The 21,541-nt window shown below is 49.2% G+C and overlaps 1 protein-coding gene and 1 long non-coding RNA gene across 6 annotated transcripts in view; one reads left to right on the top strand and one right to left on the bottom strand.

Moving 5' to 3' along the window:
- Positions 1-17,554, bottom strand: part of LOC105707508 (uncharacterized) — a 32,765-nt gene extending 15,211 nt beyond the window's left edge. The window contains exon 1 of the long non-coding RNA XR_001105090.2: positions 17,485-17,554. This is a non-coding gene — a long non-coding RNA (uncharacterized LOC105707508). The remainder of the gene's footprint in view (positions 1-17,484) is intronic.
- An 869-nt stretch (positions 17,555-18,423) lies between these two features.
- KDM2A (lysine demethylase 2A) overlaps positions 18,424-21,541 on the top strand; it is a 142,117-nt gene continuing 138,999 nt past the window's right edge. For 4 of the 5 annotated variants that reach the window (XM_064364686.1, XM_064364689.1, XM_064364688.1 and 1 more), the window contains exons 1-2: positions 19,043-19,250; positions 20,442-20,566. In XM_064364686.1, the coding sequence (XP_064220756.1) occupies positions 20,525-20,566 (42 nt within the window). In that variant the 5' untranslated portion in view covers positions 19,043-19,250; positions 20,442-20,524. Of the gene's footprint in view, positions 19,251-20,441; positions 20,567-21,541 lie in introns of all 5 variants that reach the window. The other variant, XM_064364687.1, reaches the window with a different exon arrangement.

Raw genomic sequence — 21,541 nt, 5'->3', positions numbered from 1 at the left:
CAACCTCCACCTCCCAGGTTCAAGCTGTTCTCCTGCCTCAGCCTCCCGAGTAGCTGAGACGACAGGAATGCACCACCACGCCTGGCTAATTTTTTGTATTTTTATTAGAGACAGGGTTGCACCATGTTGGCCAGCTGGTATTGAACTCCTGACCTCAGGTGATCTGCCCGCCTCATCCTCCCAAAATGCTGGGATTACAGGTATGAGCTACCATGCCCAGCCATGCCTGTAATCCCAGCACTTTGGGAGGCTGAGGTGGGAGGATCACTTGAGCCCAGGAGTTTGAGGCTGCACCGAGCCACGATCATGGTGCTGCATTTCAGCCTGGTCAGCAGAGCAAGACCCTATCTCAAAAAAAAAAAAAAAAAAAAAAAAAATATATATATATATATATATATATATATAACTATAATAAGATTTGGCTTCTGTCAGAGAGAAAGGGGTTACCTTATCCATGCCTGTCCAGTCCTTTGTGCTGGTATAACAAAATAGCTGAGACTAGATAATTTATTAAAAATTGAAATTTATAGCCAAGAACAGTGGCAAATGCCTGTAGTCCTAGCTACTCAGGAGGCTGAGGTAGGAAGATCCCTTGAGCCTAGGAGTTCGAGACCAGCCTGGGTAACACAGTGAACTCTCCCAGTTCTGGAGGCTGAGAAGTCCAAGATCAAGGCACTGGCATCTAGTAAGGGCCGTCGTACTGCATCGTCACATGGCAGTGAACCCACTTTCTTTCATAGCAGCATTAATCCACTCCTGAGGCCCAAGCCCTCATGACCTAAACACCTCCCATTAGGCCCCACCTCCAAACACTGTTGCACTGAGGATTATTTCCAACACATAAACTGTGAGGAACACATTCAGACCATAGCAACTCCCAAGAATATTCCAGGGGTTTTCAAGCCTAAACTCTCAATCTCCTGTACGTACATCCTCAAAATGATCAACCTGCACATGGCCCTGCCAACCTCTCCCTACGTTCAGAAGACGCGTCCTCAACCGGTGGAAGCTACCTCAGGGACCAGCTGGCTCTTCTGGCTGTTCCAGCACCAAGCACCTCTTGCTCTATCCCTTATCCCTTATTTCCAGCTTCTAGTCTCCCCGCAAACCTATCTCTACTGACATCTTCTTGCGGGCCACACACAAACTCTTTATGTTCCCACTACAACCCCTGATCCTGTCTTCCCTCTGCCGGAACTTCTCTCCAAAGCCAGTATTGGGGGGAATGGCAATGGAGGAAGGGCTTACAGATGTGCCTACATAAAATGGTTACAAGTACTGGGAACGGTAAACTGCAGCAAACTGCGTCAGGCCTCTGGGGAAGCAAACTTCTGTACCCAGAAGTTGTAACCATTTTATGTAGGCGCTCTGTAAGGCCTTCCTGCATTGCTGTTCCCCCTACAGCCAGTCCTTGAAAGAAAGATGTTTGTTTGCCTTCCTTTCTTTTCATTCATTCTTGGTTCACTTCATGCCGACTCCCCCACCCCCAACTTCACTGACACAGCTGTCAAAGATCACTGGCGATGTCATAATGGCTGTACCCAAGGGTGGTCTTCCAGCTTCATCGTCCTCCCCGATTCCTCTCCTCGGCAGGCTCCTCCCTGCCGCCTCCACTCTGCCCTCTCTTACCCATCTGGTCTTTCCTTCTCAGCTGCTTTCACAGGCTCTGCTTTCTCTCCTGGCTACTTTGCTTACCCATTTAGTTTTCAAGCATTTACTAGGCACCTACAGTGTGGCTGGGCACAGATCTTTCTGATGCCTAGTCCCGGGGATTCTGGCTTCCTTCTATGTGCCTTCTCTCTCTCTCTCTCTCTTTTTTTTTTTTTGAGATGAAGTCTTGCTCTGTCACCAGGCTAGAGTGCAGTGGTTCAACCTCGGTTCATTGCAACCTCTGCCTCCCAGGTTCAAGCAATTCTTTGCCTCAGCCTCTTGAGTAGCTGGGGTTACAGGCACCTGCCACCACGCCCAGCTAATTTTTGTATTTTTAATAGTGATGGGGTTTCACCATCTTGGCCAGGCTGGTCTTGAACTCCTGACCTCATGATCCACCCACCTCGGCCTTCCAAAGTGCTGGGGTTACAGGCGCGAGCCACAGAGCCCAGCTCTTTTTTTATTTGAGATAGAATCTTGCTCTGTCACCCAGGCTGGAATGCAGTGGCTCAACCTCGGCTCACTGTAACCTCTGCCTCCCTCGTTCAAGTGATTGTCCTGCCTTAGCCTCCTGAGCAGCTGGGACTACAGGAGCGTACAATGATACCTGGGTAATTGTATTATCAGTGGAGACGAGGTTTTTGCCATGTTGGCCAGGCTGGTCTCGAACTCCTGACCTCAAGTGATCCACCCACTTCAGCCTCCCAAAGTGCTGGGATTACAGGTATGAGCCACCATGCTGGACCTTCCATGCCCTTTCCACAGGCCACCTTATTCCTCCCACAACCTGGATCTGGCACTGTGGGTGCCCAGACTTCCAATTCCACTGTGTACTGCTCCCCTCCAGCCCAGGCCTCCTAAAGCCAGCAGCAGATGTCTTAGAGTCCCTCAGACTCAGCGTGTACAAACATGACCCTGTCCTCTCAGTCTGACCCACTGCTTCTCCTCTATTTCCCATTTGAGGGGATGGCACAGCAAATCAGTCAAGACACACACACGGCAGGTATCCACGACCCCTCCTCCTGCACATCCAGCGTATGACCACATCCTGTAGAGTGCTCCTCCTCCTATACCTCTCAGCTCTCCTCTCCATACTCTGTTTACTGCCTGAGACCATGTCCTTCTAGCATGGGGATGATAAAACACCTTAATTTTCTCAACAGTATCTGCTTTTGTATCAGTTCTTTCTGAAACATGAACTTGACCTTGTCATTTCCCTAATTCTATGATCGCCATGAGTTGCTCCTGCCTTGAGAATGCACTCCTGGCTTGCCACAAGCCTTGTGTGACTTGGCCAGCCATTCTGTGACTTCATCTCACAGCATTCTCCACTTTGGCCACTTTGCCCCAGGCGCTCTGGCCGCTGCTGTTTGAGTATACCAACGCCCATTCCCACGGGAGGTCTTTGGTCCAGCTGTTCCCTCTACCTGGGAGGTTCCTTTTTGCTATACAATCTCAACTCCAGTATTACCTCCTCAGAGGAGCTGTCCCAATTTCCTGTTGTTTTTTTTTAAATTTTCTAATTTTTTTAATTTTTTTAGATGAAGTCCTGCTCTATTGCCCAGGCTGAAGTGCAGTGGCACGATCTCAGCTCACTGCAGCCTCCGCCTCCCGGGTTCAAGCAATTCTCATGCCTCAGCCTCCTGAGTAGCTGGGAATGCAGGCGCCTGCCACCACGCCAGGCTAATTTTTGTATTTTTAGTATAGACAGTGTTTTGCCATGTTGGCCAGGCTGGACTTGAACTCCTGGCCTCAAGTGATCCACCCACCTCGGCCTCCCAAATTGCTGAGATTACAGATGTGAGCCACAGCGCCCAGCCTGTACCCAGCAATTTCTTTTCTTTTTTTTTTTTTTTTCCTGAGATGGAGTCTTGCTCTATTGCCCAGGCTGGGGTGCAATGGCACAATCTTGGCTCACTGCAACCTCCACCTCCTGGGTTCCAGCGATTCTCCTGTCTCAGCCTCCTAAGTAGCTGGGATTACAGGTACCCCCCACCATGCCCAGCTAATTTTTGTATTTTTAGTAGAGATGGGGTTTCACCATGTTGGCCAGGCTGGTCTCAAACTCCTGACCTTAGGTGATCCGCCCATCTTGGCCTCCGAAAGTGCTGGGATTATAAGCATGAGCCACTGTGCCCGGCCCATAACCTGTAATTTCTAAATCAGCTCAAGTGCTGCTTCCTCCATGAAGCTTTCCCTGAGTTGATACTCCTCCCCACAGCAGATGTGGCTCCTCCCACCTTCGTGCCCTCACGGATTCCTGTAGAGAGACTGTGCTTTTTTTTTTTTTTTTAAGGCAGAGTCTTGCTCTTGTTGCCCAGGCTGGAGTGCAATGGTGAAATCTTGACTCACTGCAACCTCCACCTCCCGGGTTCAAGCAGTTCTCCTGCCTCAAGCCTCCCGAGTAGCTGGGATTACAAGCACCTGCTACCATGCCCGGCTAATTTTTTATATTTTTAGTAGTGACCGGGTTTCATCATGTTGGCCAGGCTGGTCCTGACCTCAGGTGATCCACCCACCTTGGCCTCCCAAAGTTCTGGGATTGCTGGGATTACAGGCGTGAGCTCCTATGCCCTCCCTTTTTTTTTTTTTTTTTTGAGATGGAGTTTCACTCTTGTTGCCCAGGCTGGAGTGCAATGGAGCAATCTCAGCTCACTGCAACCTCCGCCTCTCAGGTTCAAGCAATTCTCCTGCCTCAGCCTCCCAAGTAGCTGGAACTACAGGCACCCCTGACCACACCTGGCTAATTTTGTATTTTTAGTAGAGATGAGGTTTCTCCATGTTGGTTAGGTTGGCCTCAAACTCCTGACCTTAGGTGATCCGCCCATCTCGGCCTCTCAAAGTGTTGGGATTACAGGTGTGAGCCACTGCACCCAGACCCAGCCTTTTAAAAAAAAAAAAAAAACAAAACAGGGTCTTATTCTGTCACTCAGGCTGGAGTGCAGTGGCACAATCAGTTCATTGTAGCCTTGAATTCCTGCTCAGGGAATCTGCCCTCCTCAGCCTCCTGAGTAGCTAATTGTTTTGGGTTTTTCGGTAAAGATGGGGTCTCACTATATTGCCCTGACTGGGAGACTTGCCTATATCCTGTATAGAGCTGATGTCCATCATGGCATTCAGTCCTGGTTTACACCTGAGATGCACACATAGTGTCTCAGCATAGAGGCTAATTTCTTTTTTCACCTGACTTGCCCCCTGACAATGTGGCCTCATGTCACTCACATTGCAATCCCAGTGCCCTGCACAAACAGGTGTTCTTTCTGGGGAAGGAAGGAATAAATGAACAATTGATCTGATGGTTAAAAAATGCCATCAATTTGCAGAGTAGCAGAAAGTGCACTGGACTAGCTATCAGAAGACATGGTTTATGGTTCTAATTTCATCACTAAACTAGCTGCATGACCTTGGCCAAGCTGCTTAACATCTTTGGGCCTCAGACTGCCAGTTTTCAAATGAGCAAGTTGGATTAAATGACCTCTGCCCCTCCATGCTAGCTCTAAGATTCTGTGATTCAGAGTTAACATCCTCTTAATAGACAAGGACCTCATAGACACTAAATGGCAGCAGCTAGTGTGGCACTGAGTACACACACCAGGAAGTTCTGAAGATCCAGAATGTTGCCGCAGCTCCTGAAGCTGTGCAGGAACCATCTTTATTTCTCCCTGTGCCAGCTCTGTCATGCTGCTGACTCTTTGGTTAATATGCACATTGGCTGTTTTTTGTTTCTCTCTCCAACTAAACTGTGAGCTTCTTGATGACAGATTCCAAGTCTTATGCTTCAAATCTTGAGGTCCTTTAAGTTAGAACCTGGAGCTGGGCGTGGTGGCTTCCTGTAATCCCAGCACTTTAGGAGGCCAAGGCCAGCAGATCACGAGTTCAGGAGATCAAGACCATCTTGGCTAACGTGGTGAAACCCCCATCTCTACTAAAAATACAAAAAATTAGCCAGATGTGGTGGCATGCGCCTGTAGTCTCAGCTACTCAGGAGGCTGAGGCAAGAGAAGCACTTGAACCCGGGAGGTGGAGGTTGCAAAGAGCCGAGATTGTGCCACTGCACTCCAACCAAGACTCCATTTCAAAAAAAAAAAAAAAAAAAGGAACTGGCATATATTTTGTGGTTGATGATAATAGTTATATGGAGATCCAATCAAATCAAATGTTAGACAGTGGGTGGCAAGTTTAATCAGAAATATACCAGAGAAGGCTGGGCGCAGTGGCTCACGCCTGTAATCTCAGCACTTTGGGAGGTTGAGGAGGGCAGATCACTTGAGGTCAGGAGTTCGAGACCAGCCTGGCCAACATAGTGAAACTGCATCTAAAAATATGAAAATTAGCCAGGGCTGGGTGGAGTGGCTCACGCCTGTAGTCCCAGCACTTTGGGAGGCTGAGGCGGGCATATCACAAGGTCAGGAGATCAAGATAATCCTGGCCAACACAGTGAAACCCTGACTGTACTAAAAATACAAAAAAAATTAGCTGGGTGTGGTGGTGGGCACCTGTAATCCCAGCTACTTGGGAGGCTGAGGCAGGAGAATCGCTTGAACCTGGGAAGCAGAGGTTACAGTGAACAGAGATAGCACCATTGCACTCCAGCTTGGACAATAAGAGAAAACTCTGTCTCAAAAAAAAAAAAAGAAATACACCAGAGAACAAAGACAAAGCAGTGGAAATTATGGACATTGTTCTATCAAGAGCATCAAAGTTATATGCCTATTTGCCTGTGTATTAACAATCAACTTAAATACACATGGAGGCCGGGCACAGTGGCTTCCACCTGTAATCCTAGCACTTTGAGAGGCTGAGGTGGGTGGATCACTTCAGGTCAAGAGTTTGAGACCAGCCTGGCCAACATGGTAAAACCCCATCTCTACTAAAATAAAAATTAGCTGGGCATGGTGTCGCACACCTGTAATCCCAGCTACTCTGGAGGCTGAGGCAGGAGAATTGCTTGAACCCAGGAGGTGGAGGTTGCAATGGGCTGATATCATGCCACTACACTCCAGCCTGGGCGACAGAGTGAGTGAAGCTCCATCTCAAAAAAAAAAAAAAAAAAAGAAAAACAAAGAAATATTAAGAGGTCCCATTAAGAGGCACAATGTGGTTTCAAAAAAAGGAAGCTACTGAGGATTCCACTTTATGTTCCAGCAAGTCAGAACTGCATATTCCATTTGTTCACTTTTCTGAATTTGTTGACAAGAAAAATGCACAAAATATATTAGAGGATATATTACATGAGTAGTAAATAGGAAAATGAAATAGAAAATACTGACAATGGTGGGCATGGTAGCTCATGCCTGTAATGCCAGCACTTTGGGAGTTTGAGACCAGCCCAGACAACATAGTGATACCATATCTCTACAAAAAATACAAAAATTGCCCAGTGTAGTGGCCCACACCTGTAATCCTAGCACTTTAGGAGGCCGAAGTAGGTGGTCACTTGAGGTCAGGAGTTCGAAACTAGCCTGGCCAACATGGCAAAACCCTATCTCTACTAAAAATACAAAAAAAATTAGCCCGGCGTGGTGGTGTATGCCTGTAATCCTAGCTACTCCGGAGGCTGAGGTGGGAGGATGGTTTGAGCCCGGGAGGCAGAGGTTTCAGTGAGCTAAAATAGTGTCACTGTACTCCAGCCTGGGTGACAGAGTGAGACCCTGCCTCAAAATAAGAAAAGAAAATACTGAATACTGCTGGGCATGGTGGTGTGTACCTGTAGTCCCAGCACTTTGGGAGGATGATGAGCTGGGGAGGTCGGGAGGATGAGCTGGGGAGGTCAGGACGCCTCACTTGAGGCCAGGTTTTTTTTTTTTTTTTTTAGTTTTTTTTTTTTAAGACAGTGTTTTCCCACATTGGCCAGGGTGGTCTTAAACTCCTGACCTCAGGTGATCCGCCTGCCTCTGCCTCCCAAAGTGCTGGGATTACAGGCGTGAGCCACCACACCCGGCAAAGGCCAAGGGTTTTGAGATCCACTTGGGGCAACACAGGGGGAATCCATCTCCACAAAAATTCTAAAAAATCAGCCAGGTGTGGTGGCGCATGCCTGTAGTCCCAGCTACTGAGAAGGTTGAGGTGGAAGGATCACTTGAGCCTAGGAGGTTGAGGCTGCAGTGAGCTATGATTGTGCCACCCAGCCTGCCTGGGTGACAGAGAGACCTCGTCCAAAAAAGAAAGAAAGAAAAGTAAAATACTAAGACATATTATAGAAAATACCAACATTTATGCAAAGCATAAACCTTCACCCATGGAAACATATGCACTAAAAACATATGGAGCCAGGCACAGTGGCCTACTCTTATAATCCCAAGCCAGGTTTTGGAAGGCTGAGGCAGGAGGATCCCTTGAGGCCAGGAGTTCCAGACTACTCTAAGCAACACAGCGAGATCCCATATTTACCAAAAATTTTAAAATTAGCCAGGGGCTGGGAGCAGTGGCTCACCCTATAATCTCAGCTGTTGAGGAGGCCAAGGCGGGTGGATCACTTGAGGTCAGGAATTAAGAGACCAGCCTGGCCAACATGGTGAAACCCTGTCTCTACTAAAAAAAAGTAGCCTAGTGTGGCGGCGTGTGCCTGTAATCCCAGCTACTCAGGAGGCCAAGGCAGGAGAAACGCTTGAACCCTGGAGGCAGAAGTTGCAGTGAGCTGAGGATTGCACCACTCCACTCCAGCCTGGGCGACAAAGGGAGACTCCATTTATTTTATTATTTATTTTTATAAATTTTATTTTATTTTATTTTATTTTATTTTTCGAGACTCAGTCTTGTTCTGTCACCCAGGCTGATGTGTAGTGGCACGATCTCGGTTCACTGCAATCTCCGCTTCCCGAGTTCAAGCGATTATCCTGCCTCAGCCTCCTGAGTAGCTGGGATTACAGGCGCGCACCATGATGCCCAGCTAATTTTTTTTTTTTTGTATTTTTAGTAGAAACCGGGTTTCACCATGTTGGCCAGACTGGTCTTGAATTCCTGAACTCATGATCTGCCCACCTTGGCCTCCCAAAGTGCTGGGATTACAGATGTGAGACACCATATCTGGCTGAGACTTCATCTTGAAAAAAAAAAAAATCAGCCAGTCACCATGGTATGCACTGGTAGTCTCAGCTACTAGTGAAGCTGAGGCAAGAGGACTGCCTGAGAGTTTGAGGTTACAATGAGCTATGACTGCACCCTTGCACTCTAGCCTGGGAACAGAAGGAGACCCTGTCTCTAAAACAAAAATAGCCAGGTGGGGTGGCTCCCGCCTGTGATCCCAACACTTTGGGAGGCAGAGGTGGGCGAATCACTTGAGGTGAGGAGATTGAGACCTCCTTGGCCAACATGGTGAAATCCTGTCTCTACTAAAAATACAAAAAGTAGCCAGGTGTGGTGGTGCACGCCTGTAATCCCACCTACTCGGGAGGCCGAGGCAGGAGAATTGCATGAACCTGGGAAGCAGAGGTTGCAGTGAGCTGAGATTGTGCCTCTGCACTCTAACCTGGGTGACAAGAGTGAGAATCCGTCTAACAAAAATAAATAAATAAATAAATAAACACACAGATGGGTAAATCCTGTCATCAGCTCCAGTAATAAAGGAGTAAGGTGCAGATGCAGGGTCTCCCACTTTTCTTCTAACAATAAAGTTATGCAGGAATAGAAAGTTAACGAGATGCATCTCAACAATAAGAAGATAATTCGATCGACAGTAGAAATAAATCTAGAAATTATGACCAAATCCAAACATAAACTCTAGGCTGTGGCAAATCAAGTATAATTGCAAAAAATATATAACATGAAAATCTTACCTTAAACTCAGTCAATATTTTCTTGCAGTCCCCCAGAGAGTGCAAAAATAGCCAGAAAGAAGGTAAAGACTAAATACACTTCAGAGTTTAAATATTTAGCAAACATATTTTTGGGAAAAAAGAAAAAAACTGTCATTTTATTTATTTATTTATTTATAAGATGGGGTTTCACCATATTGGTCAGGCTGGTCTCGAACTCCTGACCTCAGGTGATCCGCCCACCTCAGCCTCCCAAAGTGCTGGGATTACAGGCGTGAGCCACCGTGCCCGGCCCTAAGACTGTCATTTAAAAGTTACATTCTTCAAATACAACATACAGTATAATTAAAGAGACCGTGAAAAGTAATTGATTGGCTATATTAAGCTTATAATATCACATCAAAAGCTGCACTCCTGGCTGGGCACGGTGGTTCATGTCTGTAATCCCAGCACTTTGGGAGGCCGAGACGGGCGGATCACCTGAGATCAGGAATTCGAGACCAGCCTGGTCAACATGGTGAAACACCGTCTGTACTAAAATTACAAAAATGAGCCGGGCGTGGTGGTAGGTCCCTATAGTCCCAGCGATAAGAATTACTTGAACCTGGTAGGTGGAAGTTGCAGTGAGCTGGGATGGTGCCACTGCACTCCAGCCTGGGCAACAGGGGGAGACTCCGTCTCAAAAAAAAAAAAAAATGCCAGGCACCATGGCTCACACCTATAATCCCAGCACTTTGGGAGGCTGAGGTGGGCGGATCACGAGGTCAGTTTGAGACCAGCCTGGCCAACATAGTGAAACCCAGCTCTACTGAAAATACAAAAATTAGCCGGGAATGGTGGCGCATGACTGCAGTCCCAGCTACTCGGGGGGCTGAGGCAGGAGAATCATTTGAACCCAGGAAGCAGAAGTTGTGAGCCGAGATTGTGCCACTGCACTCCAGCCTGGGCAACAGAGCAAGATTCCATCTCAAAAAAAGAAAAGATAATCTTGTGGCCAGGTGCAGTGGCTCACACCTGTAATCCCAGTACTTTGGGAGGCAGGCCAATTGCTTGAGCCCAGGATTTGGAGACCAGCCTGGGCCAAAGGGTGAAAAGTCATCTATAATATAAATCCAAATACAATAATTAGCCAGGTGTGGTGGTGTGTGCCTGTAGTCCCAGCTATTCAGGAGGCTGAGGTGGGAAGACTGATCACCTGAGCCCTGGAGGTGGAGACTGCAGTGAGCCAAGAGTACACCACTGCGCTCCGTCCTGGGTGCCAGAGCAAGACCCTGCCTCAAAAAAAAAAAAAGCTGCACTCTGACATGGCCTCTAAAGAGGACATCCTCAACTGGAGACAGTAGAGGTAAGTGGAGCAGAAAGACTAGGTCACAAGAAGAGCTGGAATAAAAACAGAGTTAAGAACTTGGCCTAAGATGCACATACCTCCTGGTTTGGTTTGCAGTAGTACAGGCTTTGGTTTCTATCACTTCTATTCCAGCTGCAATGACAGCTGCAGGAACAGTTTCTCTGGAACAATTATTATTGCATCAACCTTCTCTGCTCCAGAACATATGTGCCTCTCTTACTCTCACAAAACCAAGCTTCTCTGCAAGGATTCAATGCTCTCTAGCTTTCACACTCCTCCTTCCCTCAAAAGCATCACTGCACTACTTTACTGGCCGATTCAATAAATATGAAGGAATGAGTGCCAACTATGCCTGGCACCGCTCTAGGCATTGGGGATTCAGCAATGAACCAAACTTCCTGCCCCACGGGGCTTATATCCAAATGCAATTTGAAGACTAGTTCTTATGGTCTAAATTATCTTACAGCAATTCATTGGAATGATAATTGTTTTCTGAGTATGTCACATTCTCATGGTGTCCTTTCATTGATGTGAAGTCTTCAAAGGTAAAAGCCAAGCCTTTTACTTTTTCAAACCTCCTTTCTCTATCCAAGCACTTAATTTAGCATTGGGCACAATGTACTCAGTAAGTACCCAAATCCTAAATGTAGAAGAAAAAGAAACTGGAGAATGTACTGTACACTTAAAACTTTGTTAAAAGGGTAAATCTCACATCAAGTGTTCTTAGCACAATAAAATAAAAATAAATTTAAAAATAGAACTGGCTGGGTGCAGTGGCTCAGGCCTATAATCCCAGGCACTTTGAGAGGTCAAGGCAGGAGTATCACATGAGACCAGGAGTTCAAGACAAGCCTGGGCAACACAGTGAGACCCTGTTTATATGGAAAAAATGTTAACAAGTAAAAAATTTAAAAAAACAATAGGAAAACCAGCAATCCTTTCTAAAATAAGTTATCTTTTAGTTTCCAAATGGTGTTCATGTCCGTTAGCCCATTTCACTTCACAACAATCCTAGGAGGAAACAGGGCAGGAGTCACTACTTCTGTTTTATTTTATTTATTTATTTTTTGAGACAGAGTCTCACTCTGTCACCCAGGCTGGAGTGCAATGGCACAATCTCGGCTCACTGCAAGCTCTGCCTCCCAGGCTCAAGGGATTCTCCTGCCTCAGTCTTCCAAGTAGCTGGGATTACAGGCATGTGCCACCATGCCCATCTGATTTTTGTATTTTTAGTAGAGACAGCCTGTTAAAGGCCAGTCTTGAACTCCTGACCTCAAGTGATTCACTCAGGCTGGACTGAATTCCTGAACTCAGGAGTTGCCTAGGCTGGTCTTGAACTTCTGACCTCAGGTGATCCACCTACCTCGGCCTCCCAAAGTGCTGGGATTACAGGCATGAACCACTCCAAAGTGCTGGCCTGCTTCTGTTTCAGTAAAGAGAGAATTGAAGTTCTGATGGGTTCAGAACCTCTCACAAAGTGGCTGAAGGAAAACCAGCTTCAGCAGAAACTGATGAAAGGTAGTGAATGCCCTTGAAGAAGACGAACAAAGATCAGATTCACTGGGAGGGGCTAAACAGGTCTAAGTGCTTAAGCACTTGGCCCTGTGGGCAAGTGGCTGGAGACCTGTATGACTATCACCACCAACCCAAGCTGGGAAGCTAGTCCAATGTTGCAAACAGACCCTGAAGCCCCAGGGTGCCAGAAACTTCTAGCAAGCACAGGTGTAGCTAAGGCACAGGCTCTGCATCTTTGAGCTCCACTCCCGGCATGGCAGAAAGTCCCACCATTTTAGAGGGGAGAAGTGAAGGTGGCCTGGCCCCAAAGCGAAGCTAAGGCTGCTAAAGAGCAGGTGGGTCCCAGACACTGCTGCAGTTGCCCCAACAGCCAAATTCAACCCCAGTACTCAGGAGCAGTGGCTCTGTAAGCAGAAGGTAACATACCTGGAAAAAATGGCAGCAAGGAAGCACGGGGCCAGGGAGGGTCCCAAAGAAAGGGTCAGCCACATTCCATGTAATTTACAAGAACCTCATGTGATACCCATGTTTGACGATACAAGAATCTGCGGCCGGGCACGATGGCTCACACCTGTAATCTCAGCACTTTGGGAGGCCGAGGCGGGTGGATCACGAGGTCAAGAGATCGAAACCATCCTGGTCAACATGGTGAAACCCCGTCTCTACTAAAAATACAAAAAATTAGCTGGGCACAGTGGCGCGTGCCTGTAATCCCAGCTACTCAGGAGGCTGAGGCAGAAGAATTGCCTGAACCCAGGAGGCGGAGGTTGCGGTGAGCCGAGATCGCGCCATTGCACTCCAGCCTGGGTAACAAGAGCGAAACTCCGTCTCAAAAAAAAAAAAAAAAAAAAAAATCTGCAGGGCATTCCTGCCTTCCTTTTTTTTTTTTTTTTTTTAACCCTCTGATCAATTCAGATTCAACTTCCAAACTTAAAAGAAAACTTTCTGTCACTTAAAGCTTATAATCACCCCACCCAACACCCTTTAACCATAGGAGGAGCTTTTATTCCTTCTAGGAATAAAAGTCCTTGGAAAGTCCTTTGAGGGCTACAAATGTGGTCTGGCCCTTGCCTTCAAGGAACTTACAGTCTAGTGGAGGTGGGTGGAGGAGGGAGACATTCAGGAAATTGTTAAGTAACAAAATCAGAGAGCACAGGATTGAGGTGATAAAGGGCACTGAATGGATGGTAAAGGAAAGTGGGCAAGCAGTTCAGTCAGATGATACTGGGATAGAAGAGCGAGAATGAACATGGAGGAGGGGGTGGGCCAAATGATGGAGAGAAGGCTGGAGAGAAAGAGACTTCAGGAGGTAGGTGATGATGAGAAAGAGCCAGCTGGAGTCAGGAAAGAGGGAAAAATAGAGACTGGGGACACCAGGGTTGGAGGTCGGAGAGAGAAACCAGGAGTTAGGAAAGGGAAGAGGGTGCGGTGTGGTGGCTCACACCTGTAATCCCAGCACTTTGGGAGGCCAAGGCAGGCGGATCACCTGAGGTCAGGAGTTTGAGACCAGCCTGGCCAACATGGTGAAACCCTGTCTCTACTAAAAACACAAAAATTAGCTGGGCATGGTGGCACGTGCCTGTAATCTCAGCTACTAGGGAGGCTGAGGCAGGAGAATTGCTTGAACCCAGGAGCCGGAGGTTGCCGTGAGCCGAGATCGTGCCATTGCACTCCAGCCTGGGCAACAAAAGTGAAACTCCGTCTCAAAAAAAAAAAAAAAGAAAGAAAAAAGAAAAACCGAGGCTTTAAAGAGTTCATTAAGATCAAATAGCTAGTAGGCAGCAGAGTAGCCCCTCAGTCTCTTTTTTTTTTTAAAGATCGGGATTTCTCCATGATGGCCAGGCTGGTTTTGAACTCCTGACCTCAGGTGATCCACCCACCTTGGCCTCCCAAAGTGCTCGGATTACAGGCATGAGCCACCTCAGTCTCTGATGTTAAAGCTTTTTTTTTTCTTTTTTTACAATAGAGTCTTGCTCTGTCATCCAGGCTGGAATGCCACTGCCAGCCTCTGCCACCTGGGTTCAAGAGATTCTCTTGCCTCAGCCTCCTGAGTAGCTAGGACTACAGGCACGTGCCACCATGTCTGGCTGTTTTTTGTATTTTTAGTGGAGACCAGGTTTCACCACGTTGGCCGGACTGTTCTCGAACTCCTGACCTCATGTGATCTGCCCACCTTGGCCTCCCAAAGTGCTGGGAATATAGGCATGAGCCACTGCACCTGGCCACCCCTTTTTTTTCTTTTACAGGCATGAGCCACTGTGCCTGGCCAAAGCTTTTTAACCACTGTTTATGCTACCTCCTGGGGAAACTTCATGACCAACTTCTCTATTTTAGTTTAGAGCTACACTACTTGGGACATCCTTACTTCCTCCTTAACGTTTAAGGAGAAATTGGAAATAGTTTAGCTTAACCAGACTAAAGAATACTCTTTTCACACCCTAAAGTCTCCCAAAAGAAATGGGTAGGCCAGGTGTGGTAGCTCACGCCTATAATCCCAGCACTTTGGGAGCCAGGGCAGGTGGATCACCTAGGTCAGGAGTTTGAGATCAGCCTGGCCAACACGATGAAACCCCGTCTCTACTAAAAATACAAAACATTAGCCGGGTGTGGTGGTGGACACCTGTAATCCCAGCTACTCAGGAAGCTGAAGCAGCATAACTGCTTGAATCCAGGAGGCGGAAGTTGCAGTGAGCCAACATCGGGCCACTGCACCCCAGCCTGGATAGTAAGAGGGAAACTCCATCCCCTGCCCACCTCAGAAAAAAGAAATGGGTGACTGGAATTTGACTCTCAGCATTTGTTGGGTCTTAGCTTTGCTCAAAAAGGCAGTGATTTATTAATCTCTTGTTAAGATACCAATTTATTCCAGCCAGGGACTGTTCTCAATGCCTCTAGAATGAATTTTTCTTTCCCTCTTCCCATAGGGTTGAAGCCATAGAGTTCATAGTTCTAGTGGCCTTTTTTGGGAATCCCCCAAGCTCTATTCTCCCTGAAAATGGCTCTTTTAGGACAATGCAGTGAGCCTCACAGATCTGTCCTTGCCAATCAGAGCCACTGTGATGGTGGGAGGAATCACTAGCCATCTGTCTATCTCTTATCTCACCCTGCATATCTGCTTTGGAATATTAACAAAGCCTGCCTGTAGAGAAACCATTGTGTATAACTGTTTAAATGTCCCATTCCCCTAATGCAGACTAGTATGGTTTTCTACTGGAAAAGAGCTGGCTGCAATCTGACACATTTTGCTCTACTTGCAGTCCCATTCAAAATAAATTCTACTACTACTATTTTAGAGCCTTTTTTTGGTGGGGGGGGGGGGGTGATGGAGTCTCACTCTCTAGCCCAAGCTGGAGTGCAATGGCTCGATCTCAGCTCACTGCAACCTCTACCTCCTGGGTTCCAGTGATTCCCCTGCCTCAGCCACCCAAGTAGCTGGGATTCCAGGCATGCACCACCACTCCCAGCTAATTTTTTTTTTTGGTAGAGACGGGTTTTGTCATATTGGCCAGACTGGTCTAGAACTCCCGACTTCAGTTGATCCACCCGCTTTGGCCTCCCAAAATGCTGGGATTACACAAGCATGAGCCACCGTGTCTGGCCTGTTCTAAAACCTTCCTAGGTTTCCTCCCAGCATGACACTGAGTTAAACTTGGAGGTATCTTTTTGCCAAGGGTGTGCAACTTCCCTCCTTGAGGGTTAATTACTTAAGGGGGTCTGGATGTGAAGCAAAAGGGCCAGACCAAGTTGTTACCCCTAGAAACTTTCTCTTTGCCGCCAAGTTTGCCCTGGGTTATAAGGGAAAGTGGGAAGGAAATAAAGCTGTTATTTTGCAAATAGCAAGAAGGCCCTACACTTAATCTGACAATGGCAAAAGTCTTTCTCTCCTGCTTCAAAACCAAACAAGCTGCTGACTTCTATGCCTACAGAGAGCTAGATGCCTATGGAACCATATCTGGTAGCACCAGTGAGAGAGACTGCAGCTTTTAAAATATATTTTACTATAGTCGGAAAGATTTAAAGAGGCTTTAGATCTGATATAGTTTCTGTGATTATTATCTTCTTTGTATCAGTACTTTGAAAGTCTAAGCAGTCTGCACAAAACTGGTATCAAAATAAAGAATATTTCCCAGTGACTAGAATGCAAGAGGATGATATCGTATTAACAAACCATTTTGCTGTGTGAGATGTGTCAGTCAGCTGTTGGAGTAATTACGCAAGCTCCTTAACCTTTCTATACTTCAGTTGTCTATCTTTAAAATGAATAAAGCGCTAACAGGCACTTTAGCTTGTCTCCTAAGGATGTTGTGAAACAAAGGAGAGAAAGTCCGTACAAACTCCCCAAGTTCTGCATGTGGAAAAACCTTGTGTGGTAATAAATAATAATACCCTGCATTTACGTAGCGCTTTTTACCTTAGAGTTCAAGCCTTGACAGAATTAGAAGGTATCATTATTTTAATCGTCTTTAGGCAACGTCCTCCTCAAAGAGTTGATGGCTGTTTATGCAGGTTCTATGATTCACTCCATGCCCTACCTTTCTGCTCCATTCCCTGCTCCCAGGAGTCAGAGCTTAAAGAGTGGGAAACCAAGGCAGGGAGAAAAAGATTTGTGTGACACCGCTCGGCAAAGGCGTAGTGGAGCCAATAGTGCCAACCCCGATGTGTAACGCCCCAGTCACCGTCCTTTGTGGGATTTAGAATTTAAACGGGCCCCAGAGCAAGAGATTGGCTGGGGAAATGCCCGGATCGCCGCTGGGCTGCTCGCATGGCATTGCTCGGGTACCTCCGGCCGGGCTCCGTCGACGTTCGGAGCCTACTGACCCGTCGGGCAGCTGTCGGGCCGCGGGAGCTGGTCCGTGGGCAGGTCCAGCGCGGCTCGGGCGGCCGCTGCCCCGTCGCTGACCCCCGCGCGAAGCTGCGCGCACCAAGAGGAGACATTTTCCCGGCCGGGCCTCCCGCGCCCGTCACGGCCCGGGGCGGCAGGGTCGGGCCGAGGGCCGGCGGCGGCCCGCGCACCTCTCCATGGGGGGCGCCCCGACTCGTCGGGGGCGGGGTCACGTCCCACCCGGGCCGCCGGGGGCACCGGCGCGGCGGAAAGCTGAGCGTGGCCGAGGAGCGGGGGCTTCCTGGGCCACCTCCCGGGGCGCCTCCGGCCAGCGGTGGGCGCGCCGGCCGCCGCAGCCCCCGGGCCGTCGCGGAGACCGCTCCTGCGCCTGGTACCTGTGGACGTCCTTGTTAAACGCCTGCAGCTCCCCCGGGGAGCCGAGCCCAGGACAGACATGCTACTCCTGTTTCCTGCCCCTTCGGAGCGGCGAGCAGTGGGTGAGGCGGGGCCAGGCCGCTGCACCGAGGAGCCCCCGGGCTCAGGGCGGATGGGCCCCGTGGAGGGGGCGCTGGGGCCTGCCCAGGGATGGCGGGAAGGCCGGCCTCGGCCCACCGGCCGGCGCGCGAAGGGAGGGCAGCCGGCGGCCATGCGACCTCTTCCCTGCGACCTCTCGCCCTGGGCAGGCTGAGCCCGGAGCCCAAGTCCCGCGGGCTCGGCCCGGCGGCCTGACCCCGGGAGACCCCGCTTTGAGGCGGGCATCGGCTGCCTTGGCCCAGGCCTCCCGGCCCTCAGGTTGTGTGACTGTGACGGGCCGCCTGGGGCCGAAGGCGATTGAAGGGGAAGGGGGCGCAGGTCTCCCACTGCTTGGGGGGATGATGTGCTTTGTGGGGGGTCGGGGGTCACCACCCTCCCAAGAGGGGTGGGGGAGGGCAGCCGGCGCAGCTGGCCGCGAGGGGCGGGGTCACAGAGGAGAAGTGTGTGTGAGCCAGGGTGTGTGGGGGGAGGGCGCACGGAGGAGGATCGGTGCCCTGCGCGCAGGCGCGAGCAGCCGGCCGGGCCCGAGTCCTGGAAGAAGGCCGACTGGGAGCGGGAGAGGGGGCGACGGGCGGGCTGGCGGCCTGACGCGAGGGGGGGCGGGGAGTCGCGTCGGCGTCGCGGGGCGCGGGCGATTCGAGGCCGACGCATTCGCGCGTGCGCGCGCCGGCGGTGTATCCGCGTTAGAGGGGAGTGACGCGTGCGCGTTCGCGCGCGCCCGGGAGAGCGGTAAGAAGCGCAGGGAGGCCTGAAGGGGCTGGCGGGGGGGGCGGTGGAGCGGCGAGCTGGAGGAGGGGTGGGGAGGCGGCGCCTGCGCAGTGCGCCTCGGAGGAGCTGTGTGTATGTGAGAGTCTGACGGGTTCAAAATGGCGGCGGCTGCTCCAGCGGCTCCTCCTGTGTGAGGGAAACAACACCCCTCCCCGGCGGCGGCGGCGGCGGCGGCGGCTCTCGGAGCACCTTCCCAGCGGCTGGGCCTGTCGCCGCTCTGTCTTTCCTGGGCAGGGGGCGCTCCGGGAGGAGGGGCAACGCCAGGGGGCCCATCCCCCGGAATCCCTCCTTTGCGACTGGGGAGTAGCCGGGGGGCTCGTCCCGCAGCGCAGAGCCGGAGCTGAGCGGGAGACCCGAGGGGAGCTGGGGCCCCCATTCCGGCGCGCCGCGCGGCTCCCGCCCTGTCCGCCCCCCGGGGCCGGGGCCCGCGTTCCGGGGGGCCGGGGCGGCGCGGGGATCTTCGGGCCGGCCGGTCTCAGCTGATCGGCTGCCGCTCCCGGAGGCGACCAGCCGCTGCTGGCCGAGGGCACGGCGAGGAGGGCGCTCCCTGCGGCCGGGGCCGGCCCGGGGCTCGGGCCCGGGCTGCTGACCGCTGGCCCGGGGGAGGCGGGGGCGCCCCGGGCTCGGCGCCGAGGGGTCGCGCTCCCCTCTCCTGACGCCTCCGACTCCCGGTCTCCAAAGCCAGAAGAGGAGGTTTGATTCAGCAACTGTTTGCTCCCTTTTTCTGGTCGCTCTGACCCTCTCCGGATACTGGGTTGATCCACGGAAAAACCGAAGACGTTTGGGATTTAATTATTCCTCTCAGCTTTTGGAGTCTTTTACTTCTCACTTGGACAAGAACTCAAGAGCAGAATCTCTGGTGAGCTTCCCCCTCCCCCCTCATTTGGAAGTTTGGTTGACTGTGTTATCCAAAGACCAAATGCAAAGTTTCTATTTCTTTTTCCGATGGGTGAACCATTGAAACGCCTTTTCCTGGGGGAGTCCAGAGAGATTGGCCCTTTTTCCTCTCCGGCCCTGGCCCGGGCGGTCGTCGCCCAGGGGGTGCAAGCACGGTTTCCCTCTCGACTTCGGACCAGGGCTTCCTTCTGGAGGGCTCTGCCACCAACTCCTCTCGCAAACTGTGTCATCGGGTCCTCTGGTCTCGTAGCAGTTTTGAAAGGATGCTGTTAACGTGGCTGTAACGTAGTGACAAAAACGGGGGGGAACCTGCGTTCTCAATGGAAGCCATTATCCATGAGAATATTTAGAAAGAAGGAAACCCTTTCTTGGTATTACGGATTGACCGTCGCCCCGGTCGATCTTTTATTTAATTTTTGCAAAAGATGTATTTTACGTGTATGCATACATGCGATCGTTTATTTTGTTAATGTATCCAAAAAGATCAGATGGAATTTTGGTCCCTGATTTGTACCTCTGAAATTTGTTTCAGAGTTATGCACGTCTTGTGTTGGAGTGGAGGGTAGGTTTGGGAATGAAAAGATCCGGGAGTCTAGAAAGGAAGGCGACGATTGTGCACGGCCTTACAGGAGGGGTTTGGGAAATTGTTTTGGGGTCATTTAAATCCTAATTTCTTGTCCTCTTTTTACATAGCCAGTCTGTCCTTCTTTCCTTTAGTTTCTGATTACTGGTGAGAGAGAACTAATTTGGTTTAAGATCTGGATTAGTTCAGTGCTGCTTCACCTGGTCAGCTCTCGAGAGATAAAAGTCCTGGGCTTTCTTTTTTTTTTTTTTCTTCTTGCTAATGGTGCCACGAAAGGGGATCCTTGCTAGTTGTAATCCTGTGGGGAGAAACTAGTGGTGTGGCCCGTCCTCAAGGAACTGAAATCAACATCTCGTTTTCGCCTAGGCCTTCGACAGTTGTAATGTGATTAATGTTGAACATGACATGGAACCTCTTGCTCAAGAGCAGAAAGGTCCCAAACTCGTGAAGAGGAACCTGATTTTTCAGAGAGCCTTTGACTTAACACATACCTTAAATACATCCTTCCTTGAACAGAAAGCACAAGTTGGAGAATGAGTTCTCATTTCTGCTTATATCATTATTCTTTAGTGTTGCAATCTGGTTCCTAAGGAGGAAGAGGAAGGCAGCCCTGGAGTGGTTTCTTTACAGTAATTTCAACAGAAGAGTGAGAGATGGAACCCGAAGAAGAAAGGATTCGTTACAGCCAGAGATTGGTTAGTATTTTCTCCCCCACCACACCCTCCAGTTTTGAAGTAGGATAACTATTTTGTTTCCGTTTGTGAATATACTGTGAATCTGTGATTAAAACTTCTCAGGTGACTTTTTTGTGCACCATAGGCGGGGGAAAGGTGTATTAATATCGAATTTGGCTTTTGGCCAAAAATATTTAATTTTTATATATTTATCCTGTTTGGAAATGGAGTTATATGTAGCTTTTTTAGTTTTATTTTTTTAATTCTTTTTATTCTTTCAACAGTATGTTTCTCCATGAAGGCCTATATATGTAGCTTTTATAGAAACTATTGTATACCAAAGGATTTTGTGAATTACAATGTGACAAAGATTTCTAATTTTACAATACTAATATTGTCATACATCTGATTAAGTTAGATTAGAATATAAATTTTAGGGCCAAAGCTGTTTGGGGAAGGATAGTTCAATACGTTAAGATTTTGTTGTCCCAGGATTTGTGACTTTGAGCTTGGGAGTAGAACTATGGATTATTTTCTTTGATTTTATAAATTAACACTTTGGTAGCTTTGAAGGGTTGGTGGGATTGATTGAAGACAGGTAGGTAGAATGCTGGATGCTGATAAAGTTCTGTGTTTTGGGAGGAATGTATGAGATAGATATTGTTGAAAGAAATTTTAGACATTTAGAAATGTATACAGATATAAGGATTAGCTTACGTGTGTGAACAAATACTTGGCTCCTTTTTTTTTTTGAGATGGAGTTTCGCTCTTGTTACCCAGGCTGGAGTGCAATGGCGCGATCTCGGCTCACCGCAACCTCCATCTCCTGGATTCAGGCAATTCTGCCTCAGCCTCCTGAGTAGCTGGGATTACAGGCACGTGCCTCCATGCCCAGCTAATTTATTGTATTTTTGGTAGAGACGGGGTTTCACCATGTTGACCAGGATGGTCTCGATCTCTTGACCTCGTGATCCACCTGCCTCGGCCTCCCAAAGT

Source organism: Aotus nancymaae, unplaced genomic scaffold (genome assembly GCF_030222135.1).
Source record: "Aotus nancymaae isolate 86718 unplaced genomic scaffold, 86718_ANA_hifiasm-v0.15.2.pri h1tg000059l, whole genome shotgun sequence".
Classification (NCBI taxonomy): Eukaryota; Metazoa; Chordata; class Mammalia; order Primates; family Aotidae; genus Aotus; species Aotus nancymaae.
This window is presented reverse-complemented; position numbering and strand designations above follow the sequence as displayed.